This window comes from Dipodomys merriami, unplaced genomic scaffold, assembly GCF_024711535.1.
Source record: "Dipodomys merriami isolate MVZ:Mamm:240054 unplaced genomic scaffold, mDipMer1.0.p SCAF_8, whole genome shotgun sequence".
Classification (NCBI taxonomy): domain Eukaryota; kingdom Metazoa; phylum Chordata; class Mammalia; order Rodentia; family Heteromyidae; genus Dipodomys; species Dipodomys merriami.
The window spans coordinates 31841374-31853991 of NW_027206401.1; the positions used below are offsets into that span (position 1 = coordinate 31841374).

Genomic DNA, 12618 nt, shown 5'->3' on the forward strand with positions numbered 1-12618 from the left:
CTCATATAAATTTCAGACAAAAATGCTGGCATGGCACAAAAGTTGTATATTATTCCTTCTTTCGTATTTTATAAAATCTGATCAAATTGCCTATCACAACATTGCACATGCTCGAGTTTAAAGAAAATTTTGGTTTATCTATTGCATAATATGTAAATGGGAAATAAAAGTATATTCAAAATGTGAATAATAATGTTGTTCCTTAGTGCCCTGACTATGATTTATGCCAAAGAACTACTGGGCAAAGACAACACAACATTACAGGACACATATATAATAGAGAGCAGTGGGACCCTGAAATCGTTGAAAGCCATAGGAAAAAGAAGAAAGAGACCCAAAAAGAAGGAAAAGCTGAAGAGGAAGAAGAAGAAGAAGAGCAAGAAGAAGAAGAGGTATTATCCCAATAGGTCAAACCAAATACTACACTTTCAAATCCACTGTAACTAATTTAAATGGCAATATGAATAAGAGCACGTACTAGCAGAAAAAATCCAAGGTCACTCTTGTTGTCATAGAGGACATGAAGCAGCAATCAAGGCCATATGTGTGTTTGTGTGTGTGTGTGTGTGTGTGTGTGTGTGTGTGTTGTTATTGTTGTTGTTTTTATCAGTCATGAAGCTTGAATTCAGGACCTGAGCTCTGTCCATGAGCTTTTTTGCTCAAGACTAGCACTTTGAGCCATAGCTCCACTTCCAGTTTTTAGGTGGTTAATTAGAGATAAGAGTCTCATGGACTTTCTTGTCCTGGTTGACTCTGAACTGTGATCCTCAGAACTCCAGCCTCCTTAGTAACTAGGACCGCAGATATGAGCCACCATCACCCAGCCCAAGGCTATTTCTATAGGATTTAACTTTGTCATTTTATTTCAGTAAGTATTAATAGTTTGTTTTGTCATACTGCTTGCTTCCTCACTATGGGTTAAATAAATGTTTAATATATTCTTTCATTTAAAATTGTTAACATAAGCCAGGCACTGTTAGCTCGTGCCTGTAATCCTAGCTACGCAGGAGGCTGAAATCTGAGGACTGAGGTCCAGAAAGTCTGAGACTCTTATCTCCAATTAATCACCAAAAAAGCTAAAAGAAGAGCTGGGGTTCAAATGGTAGAGTACTAACCTTGAGCAAAAATGATCAGGGAAAGAACCAAGGCTGAGTTCCAGCCCCAGGACCAGCAGATAAACAGATAGATGATAGATAGATAGATAGATAGATAGATAGATAGATAGATAGATAGATAGATAGATAGATAGAATGTAGATATCTCTCATTAATCATCCTTACACAGTGTACAAAGCTAGAGACTCAGCCACACCAGCTTTCTAGCTAGCCTTCACATATCCACTTAACACATACTGTTCTCATATCCTTGGACTGTTTTTCCCTTCCTTCTGTTTCTTTCTTTCTTTCCAGTTTCAATTCAAATGTCACTCATTCAGAAAACCGTTTTATGATCTCCTGGTATAAAAATAGAATCTTCTCCCATTACTCTCACCTTTATTGTTCTTCCTCATACTTAGCCACCGCCTAATACGCATATCATATATGTCTATTTGTTGATGCTGTCTTCCCAACGGCAATGTAAGCTCTATGAGCTTTGTGTTCACGTTTGATCCCAGGCTCCTAGAACAGTACTGGGGAGAAGGTAGGGACTCAATAACATTTACTGAATAAGGAATGAAAGTGTGAACTCTAAGTTCAGGTATTCAAAGAAACTCCAACTTTGTCTTTCAAAAAAAAATAAGATCTAATATTTTTTCTCCACCTTTCCTAATTTGTTGGAAAGCAAATAATAAGTATCCATATCAACTTAAAACTTTGTTTTGTCTAATAAAAACTCATAGCTCAATCTATCTTAAATAAATATTCACTGTCTGAGCTTCTTCCTTTTGCATCTTACCATAAAATGTCTTTTAGACATAGGAGGGAGGAATGTGACCTGTAAAGTGGATAATCATTGAACTAAAGATAACATCTCTTTTTCCCCCCACTTAGACTTTTCTTGCCGACATCCAGGTGGTAGCTGAAATTCTCCACCATCTAATTCAAAGGCCTGAGGATTACTTGGAAAATGCCAAAGAAGTTATCAGACTTTATAAGGAAACAGTTCTTCATGCATTAGAAGTAAGAACAAGATAGCTTTCTTTTAAAAAGTGGAATGGAGCTGTTTGTAGTTTATCTATAGAGAAATCATTTTCACGTCTTCATCTCTGTTGACTGTTGGTTGGATTCTTCTCTTAAACTTGGTAGAAAACTTACAAAAAGGTTTCCATCCCAAAGGCTCTTTTCCACAGCCATATGATTTTATTCTTAGAAGGTAACTCAGTTGGGGAAAAGTGACAAATTAACTGCAATTTAAAAACGTTGCTAGGGGACCTCAGGTAATGGTTTGGGGTAGAAAATGTATGTTAAGAGACTATCTTGCCAACAAGTTAACTTTAAGTATCTTGTCTCAGTGCAGTAAGATTCTGATTTGTGTATTCAATTTTCCCAGTGATTTCGGATTAAAATTATGTTGTTACCTGTAGGAAACAATGGCTGAACACAATCCTCAGTATCTTGTTGAGCTAGATGGAAATAGAACACCAGAGGAGCTCTTCACAGTGAGTACAAGCTCAATGAAAATATCTCATGGTTGGAAAATTTAGAACTTTTGGCAGCATTACATTTATATTAATACATAAAAATATATTTACATTTTGGTACTATACATTTTGAACATTTTGTCTTAACACATTAACATTCAATTTGATATTTGTTTGTGTTCACATGTATATCAAAATTACATTGCAATTTAGAATTACATTATGAAGCCAGGTGCTGGTGGCTCATGAGTATAATCCTAGCTACTCAGGAGGCTAAGATCCGGATTGAGGTTCAAAGTCAGCCTGACAAGGCAAGTCCATGAGATTTTACCTCCAATACTACTAAAACAGCAAAAGTGGAGCTGTAGCTCAAGTGGTAGAGCACTAGCCTTAAACAAAACACCCCAGGCCCGAGTTCAAGCACCCCCCGCCAAATACATTATGACATAAAATGCCTCAAAGAAAAGCAAAAGCAAATGCAACCAATAAATGCATAAGATCATCAGTCATTAGAAAAATGCAAATCAAAACCAGAACACAATACTATTTTATTGCAAGTTTACCTGCTTGAAATAAAAATAATTTGGTTCTTTTGTTTTCTGCTGTTGTTTTTATCTTAGTGTACTGTATGCAGTTAATTCTTTTTTCTTTCATTTTCCCCCTTCAGTTTACCCCCTGTTGTCACTGGTTTTTGTTTTTGGTACTCTTTGTATTGTATATAAATTTATCTGACTTGGGGATGGGAAGGGGAATCATAGAAATGGTGAGACAAAAGATAAAGGATAAACCAGCCAAAGCAACGGTGATACTCTCAAGAGATTATGTTGAATATGAACTTTACAGGTTGGTGGGAAGGGCAGTTAGCAGGGAAGAAAAGCAGGAGAAAATGAGGGAGGGAGTAACACTGTTAGAAAAGAACTATACTCATTACCTTACTTATGTAACTGTAACCCCTCTGTACATCACCACCTTTACAACTTAAAAAAATGTTTCTAGAATCAAAAAAACAAGAGAATCAAAATTAGTAATAATAAAAAATGAAAAAAGTGCTATTGTACACCCACTAAGATAGCCAAAGTTTAAAACATAACAACAACAACACAATAGCAAGTGTTAGTAAGAGAATGTGGAGAAATCAAAACCCAAAACATATATATAGGAACTATTTCTTAAATATCTAATAAATACTTAGCATTATGATATGCTCTAGAGATACAGATGGGAAGGAGGCAGATTAGCCTATGGATTCCTCTCCTTTTTGTCATTGTGAACATGCTATTGTAGTAGCTCATAACAGAAGGAAAAATCTGCTAAGGAGGGGGCACCTGTCTGAAATTTCTTAGATCACGAGTACTAATTAGTCCTTGAAGGCTAAGGGAGAGGTGTTGACAATGCAATGTTCTGTGCTGAGACTAGTGTCTGTGTAAAGGTGCCAGAGGTAAGAAAGGGAAGAGCATAGGACTGGAAGATAGGAGGACAAAATAGAGTAAACTTACACCACAATTCTAGAACTAAACAGAGGCTGTACCATGAAAGACCTGTGAATCATGTTCAGGAGTTTAGACCTCATTGTAAGGGAAAAAGGAATGGTGAACAAGTAACTCAGTAAACCTGCTAGGCGCCAGTGGCTCACACCTGTAATTCTAGCTACTCAGGAGGGTGAGATCTGAAGATCATAGTTCAAAACCAGCCAGAATTATCCATGAAACCCATATCTCCAATTAGCCACCATGAAACTGGAAGTAGCTCTGTGGCTCAAAGTAGTAGAGCACTAGACTTGAGCAAAAGAGCTCAGGGACAGTGCTTAGTTGAAACCCTACAACTGACATCATCATCATCATCATCATCATCATCATCATCATCATCATCATCATCATCCAGTCTACCACAGACTGCCACATATCATCTGTATTTTGCCTGTCTTACTATCTTTCATATTCTTTGTGTTTATTTTTTCCAGATATACCATAGAGTAGCTATATGTTTCCTAAATTATAACATAGACCTACACCTACGTAGCTTAAAATATCGGCAATGTAGTAGTCTTTTATCATTCCAGAGGACAGAAATCTAGAATCAAGGTGTTGTAGGGATGATGTTCCCTCCCTAGCTTCTCAATGAGCCTTGTCTCTTCTAGCTTTTAGTAGATCCAGGCATTTCATGGCTTGTGGGAGCATAACTCTAGTACTGCATCTGCCTCCAGCTTCATATGGATTTCTTCCCTTTGCCCAACGGGACCAGAAGGAAGAAATGTGTATGGGTTGAAATGTGTCCTTCAAGAGATGCATTGAAGTCCTAGATTCAATACCTGTCAAATGTGACTTTATTTGGAAATAAGGTCTTATATCCCCATTGTGATATCATATCCTCGTTGTGAACTCACATACCCATTGTGACGTCATGTTCTCTGGGCCCTCATATGGCCATTGTGACATTGCAGGTCCATTGTGACTTCATAGCCTCATTGTGCCCTCATATCACCACTGTGACATCACAACCTGATGGTGACCTCTTGACCATTGTGTCCTTACATCACCATTTTGACATCACACACCCATTGTGACCTCATATCGTCATTGTGAACTCACATCCCTATTATGACTTCATGTTCCCTAGGCCTTCGTATCACCATGGTGATATCCCAGACCTATTGTTAGTTCATACCATTGTGACTTCATGCCCAGTGACAATATGAGGGCATGGTAGCCATGAGGTCAAAATGGCAATATGAGGGCAAAATGGTCTTTGTACATGTAATGAAGTTACAATAACATCTTATTTAATTAGGATGTGTCCCAGTCCAATATAAATTCAAAAAGACTAAAATATATGAACAAAGGTGGCTATCGGATAGTAGGGACATTGGAATAATACATATACAAGTCAAGAAACAGCAATGATGGCCAGTAAAACACAGAAAAGCTAGGAAGAAGTAGCCAGGATTCTACTCAGTCCCAGAAGCATAAACTTGAGCCATGGGTCCATCACTTTTGAAAATGTTTGATATATCCAAATGCCCATGAATTCAAATATTTGTTCTTTTTATTTAGACAGTTTTAGAGCGACTGAAGTACCTGAACCTAAGAAGAGCAGGTGTTTCAATCAAACTTCAGAGTTCAGAGGAGGAAATGAATGACATGATGGAAACTGTAAGCCTCATTTATCCATTTGAAAATGTACACATTGTACCATAAGTTTGTAAATTCTTAGGTCTAAAAGGAAAATCAGGTTACCTTTCTCATAAAAGGCATCTTCTGAAGAGAAGCTACAATATAAGCACAATATTCTTTTAGACACTAACCACAAAAAGAACCCAAAACTTTTGAGACAAACAAGTAAAATCAGAACAGTTAACCAAAGGATTAACAGAAGGAAAAGAAATCTAAGTTCACATGAAAATTTTAATAACACCAAAGAAAGCAAAGGCATTGAAATTCTCTATTCTGTAAGCACTAATATGTCCCTTCCATCATTCAATCTTGTTAACTACTTTGTTGCTGGCACTGCTGTGTCATGAATGTGATGGTGATCAAATGATAACTACTAGGGTATAAACTCAGGGCCTTGTGCTTGCTAGATTAGTGCTGCACTACTAGCGCCACTCCCCCAGTTCTTTTTTGCTTTTAGCTTTCTGGTAGGGTCTTGCATTTGTGCTCAGCTTTAGACACAACCGCCTCTGGCATAGCTGGGTTAATAGGTTAGTGTATTGAGGTTCAGTCTCCCTAACATTTGCTCTGGTTGATCTTGAACTGCTATCCTCCAATCTCTACTTCCTGAGTAGCAGAGATTACAGGCACAAGCCACCGTGTCCAGCTACAATAAGAACTTGTAATTGGGGATTTTGATTTGTTCTAAGAAGATTGTTTTTATCTACGTAAATAAAATAACAATGAAGGAAGGGAGGCAGGAAGGCAAGGAGGCAGAAAGGAAAAGATGAAGGAAGGGAGAGAAGAAAAGAGGGAGGGAAGGAGACAGGAAAGAAAAGAGGGAAGAGGTGACACTGTTCAAAAAGAAATTACCGGACTTATGTAACTGTAACCCCTGTATATCACCTTACAATAACAATAAAATAAAAATTAAATTAAAAAAAAGAAGGACCATACCAGCATTATCATTCAAGTAAAATAATACTTGAAGAGAGACGATTATGTGATCCATATTGTTTAATCTATAGAATGTACTTAATACATTGAATTGAACACTTAAAGATGGTTAAAAGGGTAAAGTCTGTGTTTTGTGTATTTTATCACAATAAAAATAATTTTGAAAAATACCTCCTCCCTAGAAGATTCCCCTGTAGCCAGGGAAGGAGCAGTACTAAGGATTGGGCAAGAGTTGTGCTCATGCTAATCAAGCTCTCTACCACTGAGTGACATCTCCAGCCTGGAACTTTAAGCAAGAAAGAACCATTTACAAGCTGGCAAACATAAAATTGATCTAGGGGGCTGGGAAGGTGGCTCAGTAGTAGAGCACTTGCCTTGAGCTGAAGAGCTGAGGGACAGCGCCCAGGCCCAGAGTTCAGGCCCCATGACCGGACTCCCCCCCCCCCAAAATCGATCTAGGTTACTACATGATACTTTTGAAAACTTAGGTATAGTGACTAAGAATCTGATACATTTTAAAAGCTTTTCCATATGAAAATTTCAGAATCAGGTTTTAGAAGCAGATAATAGAAAGCTCTCTGTCTCTGTAGCATCTCCTAGATGCTACAAATTACTTGGTAAAATATAAATAAGGTTTTCTAAACCAATCTTATTAAACCTAGGACAAGTACAAAAATGCAGTCATGGAGCAGGGGAGCCAAAATTTAGATTCCAAATGATTTCTTCAGTAGTAAAGCACTATCACATTTAGAAATAAAATATTTAATCTCAGTCACATTGTCAAGTGCAGTATTCATGTCTCACAGGAAGAAGACTTGTTCCGAACTCTTTCGTCCTATAAACTTATTGCACCAAGGTATAGGTGGCGCAGAAGCAGATGGGGGCGTATGTGTCCAGTGGCTTTAAAGGATGGTATCATTTTTTCAGGATCCTCAGATTTTGCTGTTAGGTAAGTAAGATTTTCCAGTGCTTCAATTGAAAACATTTGCCCGGGCGTGTTTTCAGTTGCTCATTATGACGGTATATTTTAAGCTTTCTAGGTAAAATGTACTGCCTCTCATCAGACGAAACATTGAAAAAATTTGTACTGAACCCACGTCCCTACCTTCTTCCACCTATGCCAACACCACCATGCAAATTGGTTGTACTGGGGCCTCCGTACTCAGGGAAGACAACACTTGCCAATTTGATTGCAGAACATTACAAAGGAAAGGTAGCTATCTGACCTTGATGATAACTTATAAGGTTAAATTTGCACTCCATTTTCTTAATTTTACACTGTCAACTGGGTAATTCATTCTTTCAACAGATTTGGGCCTCCATGTCCAGAAGCTAGAAAATTAGGCTCCCCCTCCTTAAGGAAGGCATTTCAAAGGATTGGTGGATATTTTCTTAACCCTATCCCAAATATGCATATATATCAAAGGAATATTTTAAAATATAAAGCAATAAACCCATATGAACGTTAAATCTCAATGAGAAAAACTAGAAAATAGTCAACTTACAACATAATAAGTGTAAATGGCCACTAAACACTAGAAAAAATAAAAAACAACACCAATCTTCCCTGATAAACAGAAAGATACTGAGAAATCAGAACTATGCCATGTCACAATCACTTTTTGATTTAAAAGATTGGGGCTGGGCAGGTAGCTCAGTGGTAGAGTGCTTGCCTTGCCTGCATGAAGCCCTGGGTTCGATTCCTCAGCACCATGTAGGCAGAAAAAGCCAGCAATGGAGCTGTGGCTCAAGTGGTAGTGCACTAGCCTTGAGCTGAAGAACTGAGGGACAGCGCCCAGGCCCAGAGTTCAAGCCTCACGACCAACAAAAAAAAAAAAAATTCTTAAAGATTACTGATAACACTGAACAGTGATGTGCAGCTAAATTGGGAGAAAGTACATCCCCATATGCTATTGGTAAGAATATAACTCTTGAGGCATAGTATTGTAAATAAAATTTAGACTTGAACACCCAAGCTTCAACTATCCATCAACTATCCATCTATTTGATAGATTTCCCTAAAAAAAAGTATCTCAAAGACAGTTACATAATTAGTCATAATAGTCATTATGGCCTACTTTATACCGACATGTCTTAAAATATGTATATCTAAGTATACATATATCTAAATTCAATATCTAATGGTATTAGTATTTAGTTAAATAGTTTGTAATATATTCATCCAATGTATCTAGTAAAAATGATGATGTAGAGGTGTGTTTATTGTCACAAAGCAATGTAAGCAAGTTGAGGGAAAAGCAGATTGGAATCTAGGATTCTCAAAATAGTAATTTCCCTAAAAGACATATAGGAATCTATTTCTAGGATCTATTTCTAAATTCATTATAAAGTCTATTTCCTACCTCACAAAAATTTATATCCAGGATATGTAAATAATTCCAATTTGCTTTGGTGAATGGCAATTCATTTATATAATTACTTAAAGACAATTAAAAAAAAAAAGAATCCCTTGGGACTGGGAAGGTGGCTCAGTGGTAGAGTGCTTGCCTTGCATGCATGAGGCCCTGGGTTCGATTCCTCAGCACCACATAAGCAAAAAGAAAAAAGCCGGAAGTGGCACTGTGACTCAAGTGGTAGAGCGCCAGCCTTGAGCTGAAGAGCTGCGGGACAGCGCTCAGGCCCAGAGTTCAGGCCCCACGACCAGACCCCCTCCCCAAAAAAGAATCCCAACTCAAAATTAAGTGAAATTAAGTCAAAATTAAGTGAAAAGTCCAAAATTTTAAAAAGCTCAGAATTATCAGGAAAATCAAGACTTAATCAAAACTTAAAAGATGAGTAAAATGAAGAGATGGTTAGATTGTAGAAATACTGCAATGCTCCTACTTCATCGGTAGGATGGAAATAGTCTACCCACTTCGGGAAGAGCTTGATGATTAATTATAAAGTCAAAAAGACTCCAGTTCAAATGCTCATGTGTTCATACTAGCTCAAACTTAGACATAACCCAAGTGTCCTTCAATAGATAAATGTGTAAGGACAGTGGTATGCTCATGCAATGGAATACTGCTCAGCCACAAGAATAATACTGATGCATCTCAAAAACATTCTAAGAGGAGGAAACCCTCAGAAAAGATTACAAATTACATAATCCCATTTTTAAGAAATTCTAGAAAAGGCAAACCTGACCTATAGTGACTGAAAGTAGAAAGTGGTAGGCACTAGGATGAAAGCTGAGGAAAGGGAAGAGAAGGAAGATTAATTGCAAAGGAGCGTGAAGGGGACTTGGGGGATAGTATACAAATTCTATTTCTTGATTTTGGTTCTTGCTGTATCTATATATTTAAAAACAAAACACCTTTCAATTTATATACTTTAAGTAGCCACCTTTTATATACATACATGGTATGTATGATTATGTATCTATTGTATATACATGTATAATTTATAAAACATGCATGTGCATATAATATACATAGATATATACATATGTAGGTATATATGTGTATATATAATACATCTATAGTACATTAAAAATTAGCTAAATTTCTATTAAAGCCAAAGTCAAAAATTCTGTACATAACTCCAGAGATATGCCTAGTATTATGGGTATTTTTGGAAGGTAGATACATGTGAGCAATGTTTTTAATCTTCTCAGTATCTTGTGCTTACGTTGATTTTCTCAACTTTTCTTACAGGTAATTGATTTTAACAAACTTGTTAAACCACGTTTTGATAAATCCCGTGAAGCACTAGTAGAAAAACATATAGCTGACACTGTTGAAGCAGCTATTAAAATTGTGAAAGAAAAGTTTCTTGCAGAACTACAAGCTCAAAAGCAAGATGAACTAGGTATGTGTTAAGTTTTGGTAAATTATTAAGCCTGGCTACCTAAGGGTAAGGATTTATTTTGCTTATCTTGCTTATCCATGACACCTTATATATTTGTAGATGTAAAAAATGGTTGAAGGAATAAATATACATAAATTGATTTTTGAGTCAAACCAAAACATTTTTTCCCAAAACACCTTTAATTATACTCCTTTAGGTAAAGGGGACAGGCTGAGCACCCAGTGTCTCATGCCTGTAATGTTAGCTACTTAGCAGACTAAGATCTGAGGATTTGGGGTTCAGTGCCAGCCTGGGCTGGAAAATCTATGAGACGCTTATCTCCAACTACCAAAAAGCAGGAAGTAGAGTTGTGGCTCAAATGGAAGAGCACTAGCCTTGAGCAAAAAGCTCAGGGACAATTCCCAGGCTCTGAATTCAAGTTCCAGGACCTGCATCAAGAATGGAGGGGCTTGATGTGGCTCAAGTAGTAGGGCATCTGCCTAGCAAACATGAAGCCTGAATTCAAACCTTCATATTGGAGAGAGAGAGAGAAAAAAAAAAGGGAGAGGAGAGGGGAGGGGAGAGAGAGAGAGAGAAAGAAGAGGGAGAGGGAAAGGGAGGGGAAAGAGGGGGAGGGAGGATGGAAAGAAGGAAAGAAAGAGGAAGAAGAAAGAGAATTAGCAGGTCCCTCTAAATTTGAATTTTCTTATTTTGATACTCTACTTATTAGGCAGAGACTATTTGATCAGTATTTATACCTTATTCCACTCTGGTGACTAAAATAAGACCCCACCTGATTCTTAGGGAAATGATTATTGTTTTAGGCTTACACATCTAGCCCTGATTGTAATTACATCTTCCAATTTGGGAAATCATGACATCCAAGTCAAATGCAGGGCAACTGGAAGAAGCCTTAAGGAAAAAGAACACAATTGTTTGGTTTTATAGACAAGGAAACTGAGACTTTTGGAAGTTAAATGGCTCAGTAAATATCATTCAATGATAGCATAGCTGAGACTTGAACCTAAATTTCCAGCCAGTACTCATCTTGCTACGTCTTTTATGTCACTAACTATGATCACATTATTCTAGAATAGCTGCCTTTTCTGCTTTTATCCAGGAAAAAGAAGAGTGCTCATTTTATGACTGCTGAAATTGAATAGACTTGTTTGGGTAAATTTTACATCTCTAGGTGGTACTCTTGTAAGTAGTGATATTAAAATGAAATAGCTTAAACCTCTGTCTTCACAGAATAACTTTAAAAATTTTTGTTTTTGAGTGATTTTGTTTGTTTGTTTTGGTTATTTGATACAGGGTCTCACTAGATGGTCCAGACTAATTTGAAATCCTCTGCTTCAGTCTCCTGAGTGCTGGAGTTATGAGCATGTATAACCACATCTGTGTCTTAATAGAATACTCTTAATGTGTGCTATGTAAGCTCTTCCTTATTTTCAGAGGTGTGGGTCCAAAGTTTTGGCTTAGCTCCAATTTTAAACTATTTCCGTCACTACTTTTGAATTCCTTGAAGGCTGACAATATAATGTTATTTAATATGACTTTCAAGTACCTCAATTCTAATATGATTTTCAAGTACCTCAATTCCAAATACTCCTTTTCCTTTGTTCTTTTTCTTTTTCTTCTTTTCTTTCTTTCCTTCTTTCTTTCTTTCTTTCTTTCTTTCTTTTTTTGCCAGTCCTGGTGCTCAAACTCAGGGCCTAGGTACTGTCCCTGAACTTCTTTTGCTCAAGGCTAGCATTCTACCACTTTAGCCACAGTGCCAATTTTGGTTTTTTTTTTGTTTATATGTACCAAGGAATCAAACCCAGGGCTTCATGCATGTGAGGCAAGCACTCTACCACTAAGCCACACTCCCAGCCCAATTCCAAAGATTCTTAAGAAAGTGTTTATCATTATGTATGTAACAATGTCTATTTTTCACTGACTATTTACTACATGCTGAATCTCTGCTAATTTAATTGCATGTCCTATTAAATACTGATAGAAGACCTGTAGGTATATGTCTTAATCTTCAATTCTTGTAGATAAAGAAACTAAGGATTAGAGAAGGAACTATGTAAGTTGCCCAGAATTGGATAAAGAGCAAGTAACTAGGACTCATATAAATGTCTGTGCTTTTATCCTCTA

General features: G+C 37.0%; 1 protein-coding gene across 7 annotated transcripts in view; it reads left to right on the forward strand.

The window, feature by feature from the left end:
• Ak9 (adenylate kinase 9) overlaps positions 1-12618 on the forward strand; it is an 88753-nt gene that overhangs the window by 12040 nt on the left and 64095 nt on the right. For all 7 annotated transcript variants that reach the window (XM_070010285.1, XM_070010284.1, XM_070010281.1 and 4 more), the window contains exons 7-13: positions 207-392; positions 1992-2120; positions 2525-2599; positions 5632-5730; positions 7491-7633; positions 7717-7897; positions 10341-10494. In XM_070010285.1, coding sequence (XP_069866386.1) covers positions 207-392; positions 1992-2120; positions 2525-2599; positions 5632-5730; positions 7491-7633; positions 7717-7897; positions 10341-10494 — 967 coding nt within the window. The remainder of the gene's footprint in view (positions 1-206; positions 393-1991; positions 2121-2524; positions 2600-5631; positions 5731-7490; positions 7634-7716; positions 7898-10340; positions 10495-12618) is intronic.